At 33.8% G+C, this 25,761-nt stretch overlaps 2 protein-coding genes across 2 annotated transcripts; one reads left to right on the forward strand and one right to left on the reverse strand.

The window, feature by feature from the left end:
• Nucleotides 1-12,035: 12,035 nt before the first annotated feature.
• On the forward strand, nucleotides 12,036-15,860 carry LOC110784469 (probable LRR receptor-like serine/threonine-protein kinase At1g14390). The gene is made up of 6 exons (XM_021988923.2): nucleotides 12,036-14,015; nucleotides 14,329-14,462; nucleotides 14,550-14,790; nucleotides 14,875-15,068; nucleotides 15,168-15,302; nucleotides 15,420-15,860. The coding sequence occupies exons 1-6, from the start codon at nucleotides 12,764-12,766 to the stop codon at nucleotides 15,672-15,674; spliced, it is 2,211 nt and encodes a 736-aa protein (XP_021844615.2). The 5' UTR covers nucleotides 12,036-12,763; the 3' UTR covers nucleotides 15,675-15,860.
• Nucleotides 15,861-17,121: 1,261 nt separating this feature from the next.
• On the reverse strand, nucleotides 17,122-24,015 carry LOC110784470 (ubiquitin-conjugating enzyme E2 2). Its single transcript, XM_021988924.2, has 6 exons — nucleotides 23,735-24,015; nucleotides 22,716-22,849; nucleotides 22,583-22,608; nucleotides 21,642-21,731; nucleotides 20,125-20,213; nucleotides 17,122-17,408 (listed from the first exon to the last, which is right to left on the reverse strand). Exons 2-6 carry the CDS (start codon nucleotides 22,838-22,840, stop codon nucleotides 17,280-17,282), a joined length of 459 nt encoding a protein of 152 aa, XP_021844616.1. The 5' UTR covers nucleotides 22,841-22,849; nucleotides 23,735-24,015; the 3' UTR covers nucleotides 17,122-17,279.
• Nucleotides 24,016-25,761: the final 1,746 nt, after the last annotated feature.

The raw sequence follows: 25,761 nt of genomic DNA on the forward strand, positions 1-25,761 counted from the left end.
TTGGGTCAGTTTTTGACAACTCTACAACGTACGAAGCCCTTGTATATGTGGTTAAGTAATAACTGACCAGTATTTTATTTCATGGAAAATTAACCAAAATTTTTAAATTTTATTTTAAGATAGATTGACCATAATGACATTGAATGGAAGGTGATTCCAAAGAGTTCCGTACTATGTATTTAGTGCCATCAATAATGGTAGCGTTTCTTCCGAGTTCTAGCTCTTCATATCCATCTTCTTCCTCAAAAACCACTCTCATTAAAATCTGTACTTTAGAACCTCAACCCCTCAACTGCAACTCTTGAACCATGGATACCCTCAAACGTCATTTTCTACCTGTTTGGGCTCCCAATTGATTCTCAATTGGGCCACTAAGTCCAAAGCCCAATGGCTCTAAACAACAGCATCAAACCTACCAATGGCTAGTCAGCCATCCATTAAGGCCCAAGGCCCAATAGCAATAAATGACCTATGGGCATTTATTATGCAAACACTATAAATAGGCCGCCAAGGCTCACACCTCAAGGTACGTCCAATTTATCGCCTTAAGACTACTCTTCTAGAGAACTTCTCTCTAGAATCCGAGCATCATTTTTACTTAGGCATCGGAGGGGCTTTCCTCGGAAACACCCCCGAGGCTAGTGACTCTGCTCTTGTGCAGGCGAATTCGGACTCGACTCATTCAAGCAAGCAAGATCTTCAACACATACGAAAGGGCTTTCATTCGAAGCCCATTGTTTCCATCTTTACAACACCGGAACACTACCGTTGTATCATGTATGTGCCTTGTAAAGGGACCTCGATCTTACAGTATTTTTGATAGCCAATTTGGAGGATTAAAGCTTTAGATTTGATGTTTTTGAAAGCTGAATTTAACCATTTGCAAGACCATGTATCACGGGTACTTTTTTGTTATTTTGTTACTGACATAGTGAAAGTTAAGATTTTTCTATTGTTTAAAGTCCCTCTAGGATTTGGTGGTCAAAGATGGTGGCGCGATTTAACAATACGCCCTCTTTATTCAAACTTCTTTGGTCTTTCCCGAAGACGACCCTAATGTTGGTGGGTCGTGCCGTCGTAGTTATATGGCGCCATGGCGGAGATGGTAGCCGTAGTTGGAGTATGGAACTGGAAGTGAATGGAGGAAGGGTCATTTATTTTACTTTGTAAGTTGTACTCCTCCGTCCTGAAATACTCGACCCGGTTTGACCGGCACAGAGTTTAAGGGACTTGAATTGACTTATTTAATTTAATAGGTAGTACTCCCTCCATTTCTTTTTGATGTATCCATTTGGAATTTGGTGTGGTTTTTAAGAAAATTGGAATATTGGTTTGTATGGGTATAAGTGTAATGATTGGGTGTAAGAAAAATGATTGGGTGTAAGAGATTATAATAAATAAAGGAGTGAAAAAATAATAAAGAAATAAGGTAAGAGAGAGGAGTGATAATGATGGGTGATAAAGGAGGTGAGAGAGTGGGTATATGGGGAAGGGAAAAGAATTAAATATTATGGGTGGGGAAAATTAGGTGTGAATATGGGTAGAATCTTTAGGTATTTTGGTAATTAGATAGAAATGTAAGGGTATTTTAGGATAAAATGTATGTCCAAAAATAGAATAGATTCTAAATGGATACAACAATATGAAACGCTTAAAATGGAAACGGATACAACAAAAAGAAACGGAGGGAGTAATTGATAGTGGGGTATTATTTTAATGTAGTTAGTGGGAGGTGGGTTAAGAGGTGGGGTTGGGGAGAGTAGGGGTTGAATTTTTAATTACTTTTTGTATGGAGTAGGGGGTAGGTAGGTTAATAGGGGTGGAGTGAGAAATAATATAATATTGTTAGAATATTTCCATTTTTAGAAACAGGTCAAGTATTAAGGGACGACCCGATAAGAAAAATAGGTCAAGTATTCCGAGACGGAGGGAGTAATGATTATTATGCTGATAACATTACTTGACCGGTTTTAAGGAATTAAATGTTTTTAGACACATAAGCAATAATCAAATATATACTTCAGCCAACTCAGATTCCACGTCAGAGGGTTGCTAAACCCATGGGTTACCGAATCATTCTCCGAAAAATGTTGTTGTGACTTGTGACTTGTGCCATGGGCGTGTGGAGTACGAGACAACGTGCGTTATCGGGCCATGGAGTGATAGGTATGTGGCTAATGTGGGAACTGGCCGGATAGAGCCATAGAAGGCTAATATACTTTTTGGTCCAATACTCCAATGGGTCTAATATGACAAATCAAGTTTTTTTTTTTTCAAGTATGGAAAGTTTAGGACTTGATTATAAAACACAAATTCTTATTTACAAGGGTTGTACAATAAATATTATACACCAAAGTAAAAGTTAACTCAAAATGTTTAAAAGTTAAGCTTATATATATAAAAGTTCGAAAATGATAAAGGTCGCAACATGCGACCTTTAAGTCGTGTCATAATGATGACATGACATGTTTATGTGTCATGATTTAAACTGGAAACTAAAATATTTTATTTATATATCCTATTTTAAATGTTTCAATAAAATCTAGGAAGATCTCAATATTCTAATATGTTTCCTTATTTATACCGACTACCTGATTTACATATTTTCATAGTAAAAATATTGCATTGATAGTAAAAATAGTATGTTGACTCTTAGCCTACGTGTCGCCTATATGTACCAATTAAAATGCGACACGTAAGATTGCGACAACTAAATGTTGTCGCAACTTGCGACCTTTATCATCGTCCATAAAAGTTATCCATTTTTTAGTGGTATATATTTTCATTTTAATAAAACTTGTTTCTTCAAAATCACTAATAATGTATAAAATTAATCATTTAACTCTTTAAAATGTTTATCTATTAACGTTTTTTACTAATATAAAAGTTAATCAAAACTAAGTTAAAGTTACAAAAAAAATGGGTAAAAGTTATCTTGGTGTACAATAAATTTATTGTACACCTAGTGCGCGCAAGACCTTTTTTCGTTATCATATTTTAAAGAAAAAAAATCCTATTATGGGATGATGATTACTAAAAATAGGAATATCTTTTTAACTTTTTAAAAAGGTAATATTTTGGTGAAATCGATTTAAAATTTCCATATAACTTGCAATTAGGTCCTAAAAATTTATTGCTCTAGTTTATTTTTTTGTAAAAATGTAAAATAAATATCCCTATGAAGTCGGAACTCCTATTTTAACGGGTTAGGCACTTTAACGTTGAGGAAATGGTATGAGAAACTCCTTCAAAATACTTATAATTGAGATTGAACCCACAACCTTATAGTTGTAAAATAAAATCATTTCAATTTTCACATAATTATTATTTGGTGAAATACTCTAATAAGTACTTGTATGAGATAAGTTACAACATAACTTTTACGATGTAATTTTACTCTGTGCATATAACTTCTTACGTCTCACTATAATAACCACACGATAGTAAGATTCTAAGTACTACGAGTAACAAGTAACAATAGGGTCACATACTCCCATTCTAGTTCGAATTCGCCCCAACAGTTTACAACATACCAATAATAAAAAATAAAAAATAAAAATAGGGTTTTTCTACATTGTACCCTTTTAGTTCATTGATTTCTACGTTGTACCCAAACGTTTTAAATTTTACACATTGTACCCTTATAGTTGCAAACTTTAATCATTTTTATCCTTATAGCCAACTCAATGTTAACAAGGTCGGTTATATTTTTAAAAATTCAAGATTTTTCTTCATTAACATTGGGTTAACAACAAAAATAATGTTGATTATAATATAGAAAAACCTTAACTTGGTTAAAAATTAACTAAGTTCTTAAATGTTAGATTAACAACAAGGATAATATTGACTATATTTTACAAGAACAGGGGTACAAGTGTATAATTTGGAAGATGTTAAATCCATAGTATACAACATTGAAATCATAAAATATAGAGGTAAATGTAGAAAAACCCTAAAAAAATAATAAAAAAAAATAGAAAGGGAAATGCTCTAAGTTACAAACTTACAACTCATGACGAAGCTCCGAAACCGACATTCAAAGTCACCATTTACCAAACGCATTGAAAGAAGCTTAAATGGCAAAATGGTGCGTACTAAGCTAGTAAGCTCCTTTAACTTGACAGGTGCAAGTTGCGCCGCCGTAATCTCCAAGGCACATTCCCTGGTCGTTTTCTTGGCTAACAAAGCCCACTTTCTATGCTTCCATTCCTTCCATCAAACCGTGTTGTCTTAATTTCTCAATTATTATTATTAACAACCCTCCACTAATATAGTATTTCTCTTTTTAAAAATATAAACACGAAGACAAAGAGTATAATTAGGAGATTGACCCTTCTCGCAAGATGAACTCTTAGTACCTTAGTGCATATGAATCGGAAATAAAGTCGAATTATTACATGCATTGAGGAAATAGCATGCTATATTATACCAAGTGTTGCGATTAAACCAAAAATTAGAACAAACTTATCTGATTCGATGAACTGAACGAAGAATAATTGTTGAGGGAATGACGGTCAGAAACATTGAATATAGTAACGGACGTAATTAATGGTAATTATTCCAACGGTTACGTAATCAATACAGATTCTCGTAACAATGACTTAACCAAAACGGTCCAGTTACCGCAAGTACCAAGTACCAAGGCCCATGGCCATGGCCCACGGCCCGAGCCCGGCCCGGCACGCGCGTGTTTGTGATGTGTCCACCCATACCATTCTCACACTTTCTTAAACAAGAGTTACACTCATTCCCCAATTAATAAACAAGGAGAATATGAAGAGTTTTTTCTATGTGGGACTCTTTTATTTTCACTCACCTTTTTTTCCTTTGTGTTTTCCAATGAGAATTTCCAACACCAAGTATACTACTATGTAACTTGACATATAGTTATAGTGTTATACTTCCTTTCTTTTGTAACGTATCTCTTTGACAACACTATCTAAGGATGTGATCAGTGAAGGTAAACATCCAATTAATTAAATTTAGTTAATATGGCCTAGCATTTCTCTTTTATCAGCGATAATATTATCTTGATCAATTTATCTGTTTACTTTCTCTAATAGTCTAATCTATTCCTCAAATTACGTGTCAAAAGTTAGGACTAGACTCTAAATAATATATTTACGGTAATTAATTGAGAGAAAGTGAGCAACTAATATACCAACATCCATCTTGATTTAATTAAGATATTCGGTCATATATATTTATATATGTATGTCATTTGTATAATAGGTAAGATATAGATGCGCCAGTTAGCAAGTTAACGTCAACCATGTGAAATATTCGTTGGCTTAGGAAATGGTGGTCGATGATAATTAAGTCCATGCTAAAGAATACAAGCCTAGCTTGCTGTCAAAGGCTTCAAAGGTTTTGACTTATAAGTTGATTATCACTCAAAACTAAAAAGTATTAGTTTAATATTAGGTTCTACCTAGTTTTACTTTTACTTAGGATTATGAATTACGGAATACTTAATTAGTTTTATGGCTTTCTATAAAATTTACAATTTTTTAATTTATCCACTTCGAAAACCTTTATTTAACATTTGATTATTAAATCCATCCTATGATTTTTGGAGGAATGTGGATATATTATAACAATGTTGTGTTCATATGTCTCTAAGTTAGTTCCATAAGATAACATTTTTGTAAAAAAAAAACAAGTTAGATACATAAGAAATTCGAAAAGTATGAAAGAAGATAGTTCATTTGATCATTTTCATGACTAAAATGAAGTTAGTGTTCACCCCTTTATTTTGTTTTAGGATTGTGCAAAGTGGAATTATTTATTACTTTAATTGCAAGTTTACTAACGATTGTATTTTACTTTGTATCAATGAGGTCTTGCCCTAATGGTTAAAATTGAGGGCGTGCGTACGATGTGTTTCAGATTCGAACCCCCTCACTCCATTTATAATCTGTATACCCTAATGGTTCAATCACACACAAAAAAAAAATATGCTATGTTTTTATTGAGAAAAAATGACTTTTACCACCTAAAGTACCACCTGAGAAATTAAATTTTACTACATAAAAAGAAGTTTAAATTTATTTTTTTCTACCTCTTAACGGTAAGATGGACGAAAACGTTATATGGGGGGCTTTCAACAGTTAGATTTCTTATTTCATGTCTCTTCTCCCACCAATTCTATGCATATAAGCTACAATTTGCCCTTACAATTTGGTAGTATTTTTCAAATTGATAGAGGCATAATTCTTTTCCAGATTTGCAAAGGAGAATCAAGCTGCTTAAAGGTATAATTTATACAAGTATTTGATTTGTGTCGTAAAAGGGGACCACATAAAGTTTCCTTTCATCTTGCCGTTAAGATTTGGTAAAACATATATTTTTTTTAAAAAGTTAGGTGGTAAAACACACTTTCTATATTTTTAGGTAGTACTACGTAAAAAACAATTTGTCAATATTTTTAGGTAGTTAAAGTCAATTTACCCCTCTTATTGCCTTCTACTCCATACATATGCTATTTTGGTTGCCAAAATAAAAGACAAGCTATTTCGAATCACACATTTTTTTTACTACTAGTTTAGTACTCATGCAACACACGATGATTACTACTCCATAAATATTTTTATGTAATACTTTTAATAATTATTTATAGAAAACAATCTATTTCGAAGGTGATTCCTGCACTTCCAAGTAAATTTGTAAGACGCATATTTTTTTTCCTTCTCTTTTTTAGTATTTATAAATGTAAGCTAATATTTAATATTTTTTCTTATCATTTGTAATTTACATAAATTTAAAATCAAAGTTCCAATAAACTTTGTCTCTCTTCTTCTTAAAAAAGAAAAAAAAAAACCATTGGCATATTATAACATTTATAAGTACAGAGAATACTTACACGACAACTTTAAAGAGGGACAAAATTTCTTTGGTTTTATTTCTCATTCACATTTGTTGAAAACCATCCTTCCCCTGTTTTTTCCCAGATCATGTTTATCATTTTATGAGCTCCACATTAATTATAAAATCCTACAAGGCCAGCAATCAACATATCTGTCAGAAAATTTTGTGGTCTTGCCCTATTTATTAAGCTAACTTATTGGAGAATTCTGCTTATTGTCCTTTTCAATTTAAAAAAATATATAATTTATTAATAACCACAAAATTAAAGATACCAAGACCCATACTAAAAGTAAATACTAAAAATGCATGATGTACAGAGTAAAACACATACTAGAGAGTCTAGAGTAGTTTAATAAAGGTACAAAGTAACATTTTCAGCAGTTACATCTATTCTAATACGAAGTATATTAAAAGGTGTTTATAAGAATGTATGTGTCACGTATACGGTATACCCCTCCTGAGTTAAAAGTTATACTTTCTACCATCTTATCCAACTACGGAGTACATTATATGTTATACTTTTTCGTATAAATATAAAATGCAATTTTTTATTAAATTGTTTCATGTTAACAAAAAGTAAACTCCACTAACCGTAAACCCCGTAGCAACACTGTGGTTTAAATGAATGCATCATGTACCCATTAGGTCATTACGGAGTATAATTTTAGAAGTGTACCAAGTATCCCTCATCTTTGAAAAAGAATCACCTATGCGTTATGCTCTGTTCTATTCGACTTATTTTGATTTATTTCAGACAAAATAAGTTCAATTAAGAAAAAATAAGTTTTTCCCTACATTTTCGTGCAAATAAGTTTATTTATGATAAAATAAGTTCAAATTAGTTCAAATAAGTTCAATTAAGCTCAGATAAATTAAGATAAGTTCAAATAATATAAGTCCAGTAAAAAAAAGTCGAATAGAACAAAGCCTTAATCATTTTTTTTTTCCTGGATTCATGCTCTTTAATCCAAAAATACTTGGCTATTTCTCTCTCTTTCTTCCCTAAGAGCAATTCCAATGGTGAGATACACGATGCTGTGGCTAATTTTGCCACGTCAAATTTCTAGCTACAATTGATTAAAACTACAAGTTATCACATTGGTGGGCTACAATGCTTTGTAGCTCCCTATATTTAATTTAAATAATTTATTTTTTGAGCTATATTTTTTTGAGCTACGTAGCCCAAAATAACTATAAGATTTTAACATATGTTTATGTCATTGTTGTACACTTGTACCAATGGTGGGCTACCTGCTCACATGTTCATTTTTTTCATTTTGTAACCCCCAAACAAAATATATTCTATTGTTCAATGTTTTTTTCTCTTTTACCCGTTAATTATGTCCCGCTCAAATTTTATGGTGAGAGAATTGCATAATTACGATAATTAGGTTGAAAAACTAAACGTAGAGAGTTTGTATTTTCATAACTAAAATTTTCACGACCACCCTTAATATTTCCCCGCTTCTTAGATTGTAGAAATGTGGGTGAAATGGTTAATGTCCTTAGTTTTAAGGATATGTTTTTGATTCAACGGAAAAGAGAAGCTTCAACAAAATAAGAAAAGAAACCAAACAAAAAACTACGCTAAATCTAGGGGGTGGCTAAGCGTGGGAACGACACACCTTTAACGTCCTCCTCCAAGATTCTATTAATTAAGTTATAAGGGAGCAAAATCTAAAATGGAAAAAACTATTTGACTAAGCAGATACCATAATACCTTCGTGGTCTCTAATTATACCTCCACCCCTGATGGTCCAGGAACACCTTTAGCTGTACCGTCACAATTTAAAGAATACGAACCTTAGGGTACATCCGTACATGTTGCATTTATCAACTAATAATCGTACCCGATGCATTCTTTAAAACAAAAAATCCCTTCATTATACTTTCTCCTTTCTATAAAATTTATCACTTTTTCATTATACACTACTTTAACTATTCAGTATATTTAATTAGGTATTAACTAAAATTATAAAAATTTGGCATTTGAAAAATTTACATTGAAACGGATTCATTGAGATCTCATAATTAGTCAATGTTTTCTCTAATATTCAAACTATTAATTATAGTCAAAGTTTTTAATCTTTAACCACATAAATACGAAGTAGCAAATATGGAGAATATACATTATGGAACGAAGGAAGTATTACTCTAACTTGTGGGAGAATTCTGGTTGTCCTTTTACGATACAAAAATCTATTTAAGTATTAACCACAAATTTAAAGATGCCAAAACACATACTAAAAAGTAAAAATAAGTGGAGTATAATTTAAAAGTAGTGATCTTACTATTAGCAAATCATTGAATCATGTTATAGGAAAAAAACTTACCGTTTCTTTGTTTAATGAAAAGGGTCATAAATAAAGAACCACAATTAAATAAATACAGAGTAAGAAACATTCGCAGCCCACCACCGACGCAGCACCATTTCCCACATCCATTATTATCAAATGTAAGTATGATATGACATTTATTTTGTACTACTTGCCAATTATTTGAGTTCATATCCTATTCCATAATTTCTTTAAATCCTAACATTGTTCACATTGTTGTTACCTTACAATTATCATTCGGGGATTTCTATTAGCAATTCTCAAAAAAATTCATGAACACTACCTATACTCCGTATTCCTATCTCTGTTTTATAATATCGTTAGTACTTACGATACGAATATTAAAATAAAGGAGAGAGTGTGTGAAAAAGTGAGTGAGTATAATAAAAATATAAATAAAGTAAGAGAGTGTAAAAATATGGGTGAGTGTACGAAAAAAAATAGATGACCTAAAAAAAAGTGAATAAAAATCTGTAAATTTGCAATTACGCTGTATAATTTTTTATTTTTTTAAAAAGGTAAGGAAAAAAAACTTAGGAGCCCCTCTGCACGAGGGTGAAACCTAAGTAATCACTGTTTACAATATCTTCTAATTTTGGGCTAGAACTAGTAGTAATATACATAGGCTCAATAATTAGGTGACCAACATTAGCTATCCAATCTGCTGCTCTATTTGCCTCACGAAAAATATGCTGAATGTGAACTGAATTAAACTGTTGAAGAAGGGTCTTGCAATCCTGAATAATGTTGTGAAGCTTCCAAGGGGGTTTCCAAGTTCCTTTTAAAGAATTAATGACAAGCAGGTTATCTCCTTCAATGTAGATGTCCTTAATACCACGATTGATGGCCTCTTGGATGCCACGTTGTATAAATTAATATGCAACTTACAAAGTTGATGGAAAAGAATACGGATTACACACTTATACGTACATGAAAAATAATCTACTTCGTATTAAAAGAGGGTGCAGGAGTAAATGCCTATGTATTCCGTATATTGTTGTAATTTTGTAAGAGAAAGTGATTTTGACAAGTCCATTTTAAGAGCATAAACACCACATATACCCGTTTTTAACGAGCTGCTTCCTTATCTCACTTAACCTTTAATTAAGAACTTAACTCAAACCAACAACTTACAACTTAAATACATATTAATCAAAGATTATGAAACCAAAAACAACAATCCGGGAAACTCCTTAAAATAAATAATTACATCCGACTAAATAATGAACCTTGAAATTAATTTACACCTTGAACAACAAGACAAATTTTCTATGTATTTCCACCGTGAAGCAAATGAAACCTCACATTAACAACTAAACACGTCTGGCCATTATTTTAGACTTGATCCTCATATCCAGCAAAATATTTTAACTCTGACCCACTAGGACAGGTTCAAAGAATAAAATCTGAGAACTCGAGTACACACTTTTTAACCTAAAATACACTTGATAGGTGACTCAAATAGTTTTAGTTTTAGTTTTTATGTTTTGTTTTGAAAAAACAACTTCATTTATTCAAAACATTTGGAAAACATTATATGATAAAAGCATTCTAATTTATTTGAAATCCATTCAAGAAGTCCTTATCATTCAAACAATAATTTAGAAAATAATACAACCACATTACCATAATACTCACAATAACTTATAATCTTACTTTATAGAGATGTGCAACATCTATAGTTCTATACTACTGTAATATTCCGTATTTCAAAACGAGATGTTTTGCATATCATGTTGCCACATGTCATTTCTTTGATCTTTTGTTTGAAAGCCATCATTTATATTCATACTTTTCACTCCTCCTTATTCAGATGTTCTTTTCCTTAATTTTTTTTTTTTCTAATTTCAATTTCATTATACTCCAAATATGTCATATTTTATAATTTAATTTTTTTTTCGCTCCTACATTACATAAACAATATAACCAAATTTTAATTAAAAAACTCGTACATTACCAAAGATAAAAAGTAGTTAGTTTAAGGTGTACTCTGTTTTTTTTTTTTTTTTTTTTTTTTTTTTTTTTTTTTTTTTGGTGCGAATGAGCCACAAGGGCAATATAAATTACAAATGGGGGCGGGGGGATTCGAACCTGAGACCTATTGTACACAGGCCCTCAGTCTTAACCACTAGGCCAAGACATCATTGGTAGTTTAAGGTGTACTCTGTACCTGTTAACTGTTAAGCATATACAATAATTACACGATAGATATTACTACTACTCCATATATCATAGTAAACCATATACATCCTTATTTTCTACTCCGTACATTAATGCGGGGTAGAAATTATACAAAAATGTTATTTTCAACGTGAAATGACATTTTTGTACCGTATGACAAAAATTTGAATGTCTTAAATCTTAATCAGATATTTCTAGAGATTGTTCCACCACCATCATCATACTCAATAGTCAATAGTGTATTGTTTAACTTTATATACCCACATTGTGTTGAACATTCGCCTAAGACATTCACAAAATTACAAAATGACGAATTATTTTTGAACTTTATCTTAAAAAAAAAAAAAATCATTATCCCTAAATAAAACCGTTTATCTATTCTTTTGAGTTGTTTCATGATAACAAAACGAGGTGTATATTTTTAAATGGATGGAGTAGTTATCGCTTAATAGCTAATTTGACCAGTTGATTATATTAGCCGATTGTATCGATGTTATTCGGTGTAATCAAAACCTCATAAAACCTTGTTTAGCACTTTACACTTTAGAGTCTAGAGTCAACACACTGAATGATTAGCAGTAACGTTAATATAACCACTACTCCTTAATTTAATTACTTATTTTAGCTTCATGATACTTGCATGATCATATCACGTGCTTCCAGATACCTCCACCTCCAAGTTCTACCAATAGTAAATTTAATCAAACCCCTTAAGATCTAACAAGACTGCATCCAATGTTTGACTTTCCTGATTAAAACTAAATCGGACGGTGATTAACTCTTAATCACCCACATTCACATTTCTTAAGGTAGACTCTGGTGCAGAGGATCAAACCTAGCAACTGTTCCACTACCTTCTTTAGTGCTTTGACAGATTGGCAAACTATCACACTCAGGTCACTCACCATTTTACTCATTTTCCAAACTTTTTTTTTTTTTAATATTTTGTACTGAATATTTATAATAATTCCTCTGTTTTAACTCTGTTTAGAAATTTGAGCTCTTTAATTTTCTCTAAAAATTTAATTTAAAAACTGTGTATGTTTATGTAAAGAAACAAACAAACTGGGTTAGTTGGTTCTGATAATAAATGTTTATGTAAGTATATCAGCTTTAGTTGGTTGGCACATTTACTCCTCAGCTATCACAGTTTCTTGACAGAATTTTGATCAAAAAATATTCTGGGAAATTTTTGAAGCAATTCCCAAATAAACAAATTACAAGATTTTTATTCTTGAAGGGGACATTTTTATTCCTTTTTTCACAATTTTGTTCTGGTTTTGCTCAGTTTTCCTCTGTTTTTTTTTTGCCAATTTTATGGCTGTTTGAGTTGAACCCACAAATTTTTAGAAAAACAGAAAACTACCCAGAGATTGAAGATGAATAAGAATTTCAAGTTCTGGGTTTGTTTCAGTTTATGTTATATCGCTTCGATTCTTGTTGGATTCGTCTCGATATCAGAAGCACAGGTAAATCCTGCAGAAGCAAGAATCCTTCTTCAACTTCAAAAGTATCTAGAATACCCAGAATCTCTGAAATCATGGCAACAATGGACTGATTTTTGCTACCAGCCACCTTCACCTTCTGTTATAGTAGTATGTTCAAATGGGCATATAACAGAATTAACTGTCATTGGGAACAGAACTTCACCTTCACAAACCTCAAACCCTTTATCAGGTGGCAAATTTGCTGTTTCTCAGCAAACTTTGTCAGAGAAATTTTCACTTGATTCATTGTTCACTGTTATCACAAAACTCACTGCATTGAAAAAACTTTCCTTAGTTTCACTGGGTATTTGGGGAAATTTACCAGCAAAGATCAGCAGGTTTCACACACTTGAAGTTCTCAATGTAAGCGCGAATTTCATCTATGGCGAAATCCCATCACAAATATCCTCCATGAAAAGCTTAAGAAGCATTGTGTTGTCTGATAATTTGTTGAGTGGAAATGTCCCTGATTTAAGTAGCTTACAAGTTCTTCAAGAACTCGACTTGAGCAACAACAAATTAGGACCAGATTTCCCTTCATTAGGAAGCAATGTAGTGAGCATAATATTGAGAAACAACTCTTTAAGGTCTCAAATTCCTTCCGACATCAAAACCTTTAATCAGCTTCAAAGATTTGATGCATCCTCAAACAATCTTATCGGGCCGGTACCGGGTTCCATGTTATCTCTTCCTGCTCTATGGTACCTTAACTTGGCAGAAAACCAGCTTACTGGTGAGCTCCCTAAGAGCACCACCTGTGGGAAGAGACTATGGTTTGTTGATATTTCTCGAAACCTGTTGGTTGGGCAGCTTCCAAGCTGTGTTGGGTCAGAATCTGGGAAGTATAGGAAGGTGTTGAGTGTGTGGAATTGTCTTTCTGGTTCGAGGTTTCAGCACCCAGCTAAATTCTGTCAGAGGCAAGCTCTTGCTGTGATCCCACCTCCTAAGAAGAAGAACAGTGTACATGATCAGGAAAATTCTGGGATTAAATTTGGGTTGATATTTGGTATTATTGGTGGGACTCTTCTGTTAGCTGGTACTGTTGTTTCTTTGATCTGGTTGATCTACAAAACGAAATCAAGAGATGCTGAGTACTTAAACAAGTATGATAAGTCAACTCGCCCCTCTCCCGTTGTTGATTCAAGTAAGAATTCACTCTCTTTTGGCAAAATAATCATGTTTTTTTTTGTTTTTATAGAAGATTAAATTTTGTCTGAGTTTTTGCTGTCTTAGGATCAATTTTTGTACTATATAGTTTTTGAACTTGATCTGAAATTATTAGAACTATGAGTTAGAAACAAGATTGAAAAACATGATTTTGGATCAATGATGACACAAGACCCCACAGAAAGAATCAGGAATGCTTAAGAAAGAATCCCCATCAGTGAAATTAAAGCTTATAGCATGAATTAACAAAGAAAGAATCCTAATTAGTGTACATGGTTTTATCTTGATAGAGTATGGGCCGAAATCGATGAGGATGCCAACCCTTGGTCTTCCATCCTACCAGTCATTTACTTTACAAGAACTGGAAGAAGCAACAAACAACTTTGACAGTGTAAACTTGGTTGCAGAAGGGTCTCAGGGACAGGTAAAATTACTGTCCAGATTCATGCTTTTGTTTCAGAAGTAAGAAACTAGAATTATCAGCTAACTGGTAAAACCATTGTGTTTACAGATTTATAGAGGTTTGCTTCAAGGCGGCTCAGCAATTTTGGTCAGATGTATAAAAGTGAAAGAGAAGCATTCATCCAAGGCTTTGAAACAGCAGTTAGAAGTAATATCACAGTTAAGACATCAAAATCTGGTCTGCGTTCTAGGACACTGTGTAGTTACATATAAGGAACGTCATCAGGGTAGCACGATCTTTGTTGTTTTCGAGCATGTAACAAATGGTTCGTTGAGAGAACATTTGACAGGTAAATTCATACAAATTGTTTTTTAAACTTTTACGCCGATAGTTATATTTCTTACAAGAAATTTTAACTGTTTTTTCTGCTCAGATTGGAGAAGAAAAGATCGTCTAAAGTGGCCTCAGAGAATGACAATCTCAATGGGAATTGCAAGAGGAGTTCACTTCCTGCACACAGGAATTGTACCAGGAGTATTTGGAAATGAATTGAGTATTAAGAATATCTTGTTGGATGAAAGCCTCACTCCAAAAGTCAGCAACTATAGGATTCCCTTGCCTTACAAGGTAACTAATTGAGTATGCTAAGAAAATTACAGTTCAACTAATCAGCCTCATTTCATTAACTGTATTTCATCAACTGGTTAATTGGTTTTTACTTTGCAGGTAGACACCCCAAATGGCCAACATGCTGCAAACCCGGATAAGGATGACGTTTACCAAGTTGGTGTGATCCTGCTTGAGTTACTAACTGGTAGACAGATAACATCAGAAACCCAAGTCAATGAGTTAAAGCAAGAGGTACTTTCTTCTGCTCAGAACTTTCCTTACAGATGCTATTCTTTGTGAAAGGGATTTGATTCAATCATAACCAACTTGTCTTTTCTTATTGTTGGGCATCTTAATTTGATTTTGTAGCTGGAAAGGAGTTTAGCAGAATCAGCATCAGCACTTCAGCATGCGATTGACCTGTCAATGAGGGGTACATATGCATATCAGTCAATCAAAACAGCTGTTGAACTCGCTATCAACTGCCTGTGCAACGATCCAAGCAGACGGCCTCCAATGGAAGATGTTGTATGGCATTTGCAGTACTCGATTCAGGCACAACAAACATGGACCAGCAGTGGAAATCTTGCTCTTAATAGCGGAAATCTTGGGTTGCATAAGTGATGTATGCCTAAGTCCGTAAATATGAGTTAATTTCAACTTCACAAATCTCTGTATTCTGTAATATAGTAGTAGCCTTGTTCAAAAAAAGTTAATACTCCTATTACCTATTAGCTATTGGTACTTGTAAGTCGTAATAAAATGGGAATCCTGAAAATTTGCAAATAATATAGCAATCTATTTAATTAAGATCAACATGATGGAGTTCAAGCTACAAACAACATCGATGTTTCATGATTTTGCAGGAATGAGATCTTAGAACAAAATACTGATACAATGATTGAATAATGGCTCAAGTCTCATTGTCATGAGTGTCTTCGCTTGTTCAAAATCGAACCCATGACCTTGAGGGTTACAGAACAACCCCATTGCTTCAATTTTATTTTTGTTAATATTTAGGAAACTAATTATATTATATCTGAAATTTAACGGCTCTGTTCCATGGTTTACACAGTCACACGGCACGCCCCAAAACCGACCTCCCTTTGTGTTGATAAGATGGGATATTGGGTGCATTATCATGGGTCGTTACCAGACTTTGAGCATCATATGAAACAAGAAACAAAAAAAAACAAAAATTGTAGTGGTAGATATGTTGTGACAATAGCAAATAACGAGTACTATTCTACGCACATCACACATGGCAACCTACTATGACAGTCATCATTCCAGAGCAGGTTACTATACAACAACGATATTAACCAACTACTATGACATACAGAGAACTATACAACAACAATTGGGAGGGGACTGGAACCTATCCACCCAGAACTCGCCTGAATCCAGATTACCCTTAAGGGCATGCTTGGATTGAGGGTAATGTATTAAAGGGTTAATAAAAGTCTAACTAAGGTAATTAAAGGTGATGATGAGGGGATGAAGTGGTGGCAAAGGGAACAAGCTATTGTTGGCAAGAAGAAAATAAAAGGGAAGGGGGAACAAATACCCTCATCATAGGAAGAATAGTTACCCACCATCCCACTAGGGTGATTATTACCCTCATATGGGGGGTAATTACTTCCCCTCTTCCTCCCTTCTCCTCACAACACCACCACTATCACGACTTCTCATCACAATACTACCACACCACCCTCCTTGCAACCACCTCAATTCACCTTCATTGTCCTTTTATTATGGTGATTTGACTTTTATTACCCCCATAATTCATTACACCCAATCCAAGCGTGCCCTAAGGGTGAACCGTGTGCTAACACACACACACACAAAAAAACTATACATCAGACAGTGGTATAAGCGAAATTTAGTCCCAGGTTTTAGATTACACCCCCAAGACTTTAACCATAACATTCGCCGGTCAGCTATAACAATTACCAATCACAGGACATAAACAATGGGTTTTAACTTTCAGAATTGGGAATTGTCTATGTTGATTATGAATTTATAATCTATAAATTAACAAATAGCATCTGGATTTGGGATAAGATCTCAATTCTCACACCTAAAGAACAATAAGAATTTTATTGCTAAGTCAAGATTCAAGCAGTAAGGCAACAATCTAACACAGTCTTGCTCAAATGAGCCATACATGCAACTTAAGGACCCAATTCTTCATTCTCAGATACAATGCATACACTTCATCAGCAGGGATTAATCAGCAGTCCAACTCTGCTCGACTATCTCACGCACTCTCCTATTATATTCACGCTTGTTCTCACTGAACATCCGTGCAGCTTCTGAATTTGCAGGAGAGTTTGGGTTCGGATCACATAGCAAAGACTGTAAACAACACACCAAGTCAGGTGAGTGAGGAAGGGATGAAACCCATATTGCTTAAGAAGCTGAATGACAAATATAACATACTTAGTATAGCATCAAATTAAGCAAAACAAAGGCATTAGTTGAGCTTTATTTTAGCTAGAAATGCAAGAATCACATATGAAGCTCAAACCACACCTAAAATTCATAGCGAGTAATAGAAAACAATAACAACAACAAGTCAACAAAGCACAATAGGTGCGAAAAAGATCCTCCGAAACCAGTTTTGCCTCTCTATCTGTGTAGGATGGCGGATAAACCATAAAAAAGGCTATCTTTATGTTCTCAAACTAGTTTATCATAAAATCTCAAAACCCCCTAACACAAAAAACCCTTGGTCTCTTGGTGCTACATTCTCTTGAACATTGACTCGAACAAGCTCTGTAACAAATATGAAGCTGTACTTATTTTATGATCAAAGCTTACTAACTTTTGATCGTCGAATTTAACGACGACACATTGAAATGGCCAAAACTTGCAAGGTTGACCTCAACATTCTATTTTGAGGCAAAAAGGGGTAGCATTTTCACCTCCTCTAAAAAAGTATCCAACAATTTATTTAATCTAGCGCATGTCCTGTTTGAAAAAAACCCCAACACGATTACTGCAAAGCATTAAAGGTTAAAATGATCCAAGTTGACTGCCAACACTTCCCTTGGTTTTTACAAAATGTTTCTTCTTGATACGGTCGTATAAAATAGATTCCAACCATTCTTATCCTACAAACCTTCAAAAAACAAGCATTCATGGAAAGCTTTTACACAAACCGACCTCAGTGAGTCTTCTGCAGCAACTAAAATTTAAAATTAACACATTTAACATTGCAACTTCTTGTTAGAAAGTAATGCTCAAATTGCCAATCCTTAGTTTTGGGGACACGGTCAGTGTATGCATTTCGTCATTGGGTTTATGGGCAATTCCATTTTTTGCTTACGGTGCTAACTTTCAGTAATGTTGTGTGATTAATGAGCCTATAAAAGGTTTTGATATAGTATGTGATTACTTGAGAATGAATAGATTGCAAATACTCGTCATTTCCTAATTTATTATTCATTATTCAACAATTTGTGCCAAACCTTTTGTCTGAACTGGAATGAAAGAATAGATGGCTACTTAGAATTTCACGTGTTCACAGAGCATGGCGACTAGAAAGCAGGCAAGCACCATAGCATATATACTTTCATCTGAACCCAAAACATCCTACCTCGTTCAGCACAAAGTCTTTGCACCTAAGACCGACACCCATCAACAGCAGACCCTAAACCTCCTAGTACCGATTAAGCACAATTCTAACAAAAAATTAATTGAATCCTATTTGCGATTGTTCACTTAGAATTCTTTCCCCATGACAATTTTCCTTTTTATTCAAGGGCACTAGAAGAATTCATTAGCTTGATCCATTCTCAAACCTTATACGAGTAAATAAATCATCCTCGTAAAAAAAGATGTGTAAGAATAAAATAAGTAACTTGAAATAAGAGCACAAAGCACCACCGTCATAACAAATCAGCAGAAGATTTCTAGAAAGGTTCCTGAAGCTTTAGATGTCAATGAACAATAAAAATCCCACAGTAACTCCAATAAATAACTTTATGCCCCTCTAACAAACCATAGAAACTATTTCAAGTGTACTCCGTAGCATACAAGAAGCAATTGCAATTACGCATGCTTAGAAGGAACCGCAATTACAAAACCAAATATAAACCAACTGACCATGGAGGGCCTATAGTGGAGTCTTGGCCTAACAAGTTATATACTCACAAAAGAGAAAAGAAGAAAACTCCAGAGTGACCACCCCAATAAAGACCAACAGACTCCAACCTTAGACAAATCAACCCTCTTAGGTCAATCTGATTACTAGATATACCTATTAAAAATTAATCGTCAGCCTTGCGGATCTTCATAACCCACTTCCTCAAAAGTTTCGTGGAAAATTGAAAGCAATATATACAACAAGGCACCGCAGTACACCTCTATTTCCAGCGAATTCTTAAGTTTTAAGGTCAATCTCATCCCATTTCCCATATTCAGGTTACTCGAGGAAGTGCACTTCTGAAAAACAAACACCCTTCTCATCTTCAGAGTTCAGAGTATCCTGTATAAAAAAAATACCTCTCTATACTTGGAGGTTCTTAAAGCACTAGATAGAACGAGGATTCAAAAGCTAAAACTCTCCTATAGCTCGTTACATACTTACATGAACATAGAGAAGTTCTTATACTCGAGCCACCATTACCAACTATTCTCTCAAATGCAACCAATGCACACTAACATATCATTCCATACTTCCAATATGTGAGAGGAACTGTATTGCCACAGGTATTAAGACTCAAAGAGAGGACTTATAAAACAAAAACGACACTACACTGTAAACAAAAACAGACTTATATTGCTATAGGTGGTCTGACTCAAAGAGAGGTAGACCACCTGCGATTGCAAATTGCACTACATGATTGAAGAATGAAGAACCCAAGTCCACATGTACAAATCAGAAATATTTATTTGAATAAAACCATTTCAACACACTTTTTCACTCTTTCTCAAAATGGATCAAAATGAACTGTTCAGTGAATCACAAGCATGGAAAAGAAAATACTAATTACTACTATAAACAAAAGATACTAATTATAAATATGTGCCTAAAATCCCAAGAAATTCCTCAAGGCTAACTTGTTACCTGAATTGACGTTAGGATAGCAGCAACATCATAAATGGGACTCCATTGGTTTTGTAGGATGTCAAGACAGATACTTCCATCTGCATAAACTAATAAATTCCCACCCAAAAAAAACACACATACAGATAAGGTTAGAACAGGAAATTGGCAGGTTTGTTCACTTATATAAACCACAGGTACAGACAACCAAGTACATGCAAAAGAAAGTCAAAAGCAGCTAAAGAACCAAGTTACAGATGGATTTACTCCTTTCGGATCAAGAAATCAGCTTCAGCAAGTTGTTTATTTGAATAAGAAGAATAGGAAAATTGCAGCAAAAACCTTAAAATACATAAATCTTTTAGTAAGCTGAAGCCAACAAACTAAAATAAGAATAAAGTATAATTGCTGCTTTGCAACTAAGAAATAAGTATGAAGTTTTCAATCATCACATACTCCATGCAAGATCATCTTGAAACAATCATCATAAAACAAGCTAGTCGAAGTACAATGAAGCAACACACAGCATTTTTTTTATAGGTATTAGGTTACTTCCATGTATTATGATATAATCATATAAGGGTCAAAATCCTGCTTCAAATCAATTAACAAAATCCTGCCTCTACCTAAATATTCCATGATATTGTACCTTCAGCTGATGTAGACTGTATCACTTAAAAGCCTGATTCATTTAACATTCTTTTGCACAGGCACCTAAAAGTTAAAAAATTGTACTTCATCTATTTTTTATTAGTTGCAACACTTCCACTTTCGCACTTGCCAGTGTATAACTTCAACTTGATATCTTCAATTACCAAATACCAATAAGTAAAAATTACTCCCTCCGTCCCGGAATACCTGACCTGTTTTCCTTATCGGGCCGTCCCTTAATACTTGACCTGTTTCTAAAAATGGAAATATTCTAACAATATTATATTATTTCTCACTCCACCCCTATTAACCCACCTACCCCCTACTCCATACAAAAAATAATTAAAAATTCAACTCCTACTCTCCCCCAACCCCACCTCTTAACCCACCTCCCACTAACTACATTAAAATAATACCCCACTATCAACTACTACCTATTAAATTAAATAAGTCAATTCAAGTCCCTTAAACTCTATGCCGGTCAAACCGGGTCGAGTATTCCGGGACGGAGGGAGTATAAAAAAGTTATATTGAGATGAATTTAACAAGATTTCAAATGACAATATTTTTTTACTTAAATATAAATCCCTAATGACAGTCAAATTACATTATGTGAATAGCGCAAAAAATTAGAAACATCACAACTAAACAAAAAATGGAGGAAGTATAACATAGATGTGATGGATTAACAGCGTTTAAAACAAAAACAACGTGTGTGATACAATTATACAGAAAAAAGGCTCTAGCCTCCAGATAAAACATCAGGCACCAGAACTGGCACCTTACTATAACTAAGCAGAGCAGCAATAGCACACTGAGCAGTGAATACAACTAAAACATGAATAGTGTTATCAAACAGGACAACAAATATAGAATTAGTGACTTACTATTTGGGTGAAACATCCGGGACACAAAGCGGACTGTAGGAGGCTTATTTGGGTAGTCCTCAGAAAACTGCAGTGTCAATTTGAACGTGCCTGAAAATAATTACAGAAAATAAGTCGAGATAGAATGAGTACATAAAGTTATGCAAGTCTGTAAAATAACACCAACATACAGAATAATTTTGGAAACTTTTTGTTAAAAACAAACCAAAAGCTTCGTAAAGCACATCTCCAAAAGCCTTTTTCTCTAAAATACTCTATACATCTCTGACAATGAAAAAGCATTGTCCATTAATAACTAGATACGCCTTAGATCCTTTCCTCAATAGAACACATTTGCAATGCTACTATACACAGAGTAGGAAACGGTGAATAACTATTAAAACAACAAAACGACCACCAGGGACCAGCCAGATATACAAGAACATCATATCATTAACAAATACAAAGTAGAATGTTTTTTAATGAGTACAAAGACCATATATCCCATGAATAAGTCATCCACTCAGTTAGAGACTGGAGCAGTTAAGGAACAATATCAAAGCTTAATCATTATCGTGACTAAAAGTGAGAAGAAAAATAAAGTTAAGAAGGTCATTTCCATGTTCTAGGAGTGCTATTAACAGGGTGTGCAACAGAGTTTGCTGCATGGGTTGGTTTAATTGGGTTGTTAAGAAATATCACGTTCAAAAGATGTTTGTGGTGGTGATGCAAAGGTTATGGTTAAATGTATTATGAATGGTAAAAGATAAAATCGGAAAGAAGAGATCTTCTACACAACGGAATGTTGACAAGTGGCATAAAGTTTGGAACAACATATTCAGCATGTGTGGTTGTACACAGCAGAAGATATAAGTAAAGCCAACAAGCAAACTAAGAATCATAACCAAACTATGACATGAATAATCCACATGAACTCAAATTGCTTCAGAACTTCTGATTACCTCCATCCCAAGGGGTGTCATCAGGACTGCATTCAAATCAAAAAAGAAAAAGTAATTAGACCAATGCGTATGCTTTGAGCTTGCAGATTAACAAATTCCACCAGAAAAAGATATGTAAATGATTTTAGCCTACCCGAATATAACAGCATTCCATAGCATAATGTTATTATCTTGGGGGGCACCACTAATCCCAGCTGGTGGGTCTTGCTGCAGGCGCTTGAAATCCCTCATCAATCTCTTCCTTGCAGGAGTTGACATCCTCACCGCCTAAAACATTGACCAAGGGAGTAACTTTAGAACAGCGAAAGCAAAAATGACTCTAAATATGTAAAGAGACTCTTCAATTTAACAAGAACTGTTTACTAGGATATAGCCAACCACGACAGAAAGCATTACATATATTCCTAAAATGACTATCCACTGAAAAACCACACCAAGTATTATGCAAACAAGAAAACCCTCAGCATAAAACGAAAGGGTAATATCACATTTATCAGGAAAGTTTTTCCCACGTTCCGGGTTAGTCTAATCATGATTACAAGAATTCATACTGAAGTAACTTCTTTCGCAATGAAAAGTCGCTCACTTTCTACAACCACTCAAATTCTTGTTCACACTTTATAATCATTGAAATGAAAAATTACAATCATACCTCAATACAAGCTAAAATTCGCTTACATAGAAATTGGAAATCACAATCTTTAGTGAAGTTTTCTGCATCTACGTCACAAAAGACTAATCAAATTTAAAACAATCATACTTAAACAACTTTCTTGCCAAAAGATTTGCTAACTATCCCACACCAATTAATTTCTCATTTGATAAACATAATAGCAACCCAATTGAAAGAATTAGCCCAAATTTCACAAAAATAAATAAATGAAACAGTAATTAAGATCTATAATAGGCTTCATAACCAACACATGTCAATTATTAAAGAAAAAGGTAGGGAAATTTGCAGCAACAGCAGAAAAGCGAATCAAGTTAGGGTTGAACAACAAGAACCTAATCAAAGAAAGTTTTCACAAAGACCACGACTAATTGTCACCCAATTTCAACAATTACTTGCAGAAAACCCCATAAAAATACGAATTCGAGAAAACTTAAACAAAAAAAGGGGGATTCAGAAAAAAGCAGCGAAATTGGATTTACCTGGGGAAGAAACTGCGGCGAGAAAAGGGGGAGAATTCACGAAAAGGACCTCAGAATTGGGGGAATATGGCGGAGAAAGAAGGAATTTAGGAGAGAGAAAGAGAGCAGATGAAGAAGAAGAATGAGGAGGTGAGAGAGTACGCGGTGTTAGAAATGGAATTTCATTGATCGATTAGATTCGGTGTTAGACAGAAAGCGGGGAAAAGGAAAGCAGGAGAGAGAATATTGGAATTACGGAGTATATAGTACATGATGAACAAAGCATGTTGTAATACTCGTTGAGAAATGGAGTGCTGTAATACGGAGTACTATACTATACTTGTATAGTGACGGAGCCGTGATTTTTAAGTTGGAATGTCTACATGTTAATAAAATAATTTATTTTATTTATATTAATTTATGGAATAGTTTTTTTTTTTATTTGCAATTTTCATATGTTTTAACTTCTTAGGGATTGAGCATTCTTGTTTGGTTGATCATAGGAAATTAGAATTTCCATGGAAAGTTCTACTTACCTAGGGAAGATTAGGTAAGCAACTTCCTCCATTTAAAGGGAAGTAGAACTTCTGAAGAGTATTACGGAGTACGATATTCTCGAGTCGAGTCGAGTCGAGAGTGCTTAGGCAGAAGATAACCTGTGAAGAAGGGAGTATCAGGTCAGCGTCCCCTACTTATACAATTTGCAAATTCTATCCACTAATTTTGGCTAATTTATTTTTGATGAGATATTAAGTACGTAGTATATTTATTGGCAGTAATATCTTCCATTCAATTATTATTTTCTGCTTCTCATTTACGCTATCCGCCTATCTTTGTTGCGTATTTGTGTCATTTTTTTCCATTCCAAAAGAAAGTCATAGTTTTTTTAGTTTTTTTTAACATAGGCTTAATATATTGCAGAAAATAAATAGGCATAGTAACGGAGAAGAATGTATCGATGAAAGGGTTATTCTTTTGTCATAGTAACGGAGAAGAATGTGTCAATGAAGGAGGTTATTCTTTTGGTCCAAAACTTTTGAATAAAGTGTGTTCCTCCGGGGATGGAAATAGAGCGGTGGTCATCACTGATTGGTGGACAAATAAAACGTGGTAAAACCACCCAACTACGGAGGTCCAAAAGGATAAGAGCGGTACAAAAACTTGTATAAGACCAACTTCATACCAAGTAGTTATACTCCGTATTTTTTTAAATAATTATATTTTTTAATTAAACAATTACTCAATGTGATTAAATAGTTAGAGCATCTCCAATGGTGGTAGCTACTAGCTAGGAACTTGATTGCAATTTGCAAAAGTCTCAAGCTACTAGCTTAACCATTGGAGTGATTTTGGTAAATTAGCTTGGCCCAAGCAAATTAGGAAAAATCTGCCCAATTGGAATGCAAGTTTTAATTAAAATAAAGTTTAAATTAAATGATTAATTGAAAAGTGAACCTAGTTTAATAACAAACTAGTTTGGTATATTAGCTTGCCATTATTGGGATATAAACTAGCTAGAAAATAAATTAGCTTAAAATCTTAGTTGGCATGACAAGCTAATTTAATAATTAGCTTACTATTGAAGATGCTCTGATTATATTATAATATTATTGATTCTATTATCCAATAAAATTGTTATACTTCTAAACAAATAGTTATAATTTTTATTCAAATAGTTATCTTTTTTAATATTGACATCAACGGTCTTATGCATATGGCGGTCTCATAAGAGACATACTCTGGCGTTCATTTTACAAAGTTTAATTAAATTAGATATATGTAGGGAATTTCTATAGTTGATGCTTATTATTATACTAATGATATCATATCTGTTTATGGCTACCCTGATGTTTTAATTATTTTTATTCCAAAAAAGTCTGGGAATAAAAAGTTGTGGAGAATTAAAACACATTTTGATGGTTGCTTAAGATCGTAATGAGCGTTGTCCTTCACACTTGCGGTAAGATGTTCAAACCTTTAAAACACCTTTTAATACTTCAACTAGTTTTTGGACTCGGGCGATGCCTCGGGCTACTACATTATTAATA

Source organism: Spinacia oleracea, chromosome 1 (genome assembly GCF_020520425.1).
Source record: "Spinacia oleracea cultivar Varoflay chromosome 1, BTI_SOV_V1, whole genome shotgun sequence".
NCBI classification, from domain to species: domain Eukaryota; kingdom Viridiplantae; phylum Streptophyta; class Magnoliopsida; order Caryophyllales; family Amaranthaceae; genus Spinacia; species Spinacia oleracea.

Coding starts and splice junctions, on each gene's coding strand:
- LOC110784469 (XM_021988923.2), top strand. CDS start 12,764: ATGAATAAGAATTTCAAGTTCTGGGTTTGTTTCAGTTTATGTTATATC. Junction 15,069..15,167: donor GGATTCCCTTGCCTTACAAG/GTAACTAATTGA, acceptor TTTACTTTGCAG/GTAGACACCCCAAATGGCCA. Junction 15,303..15,419: donor TCAATGAGTTAAAGCAAGAG/GTACTTTCTTCT, acceptor TTGATTTTGTAG/CTGGAAAGGAGTTTAGCAGA.
- LOC110784470 (XM_021988924.2), bottom strand. CDS start 22,840: ATGTCAACTCCTGCAAGGAAGAGATTGATGAGGGATTTCAAGCGCCTG. Junction 22,609..22,715: donor TGGAATGCTGTTATATTCGG/GTAGGCTAAAAT, acceptor ATTTGAATGCAG/TCCTGATGACACCCCTTGGG. Junction 17,409..20,124: donor CTATCCTAACGTCAATTCAG/GTAACAAGTTAG, acceptor TGTTGTTTACAG/TCTTTGCTATGTGATCCGAA.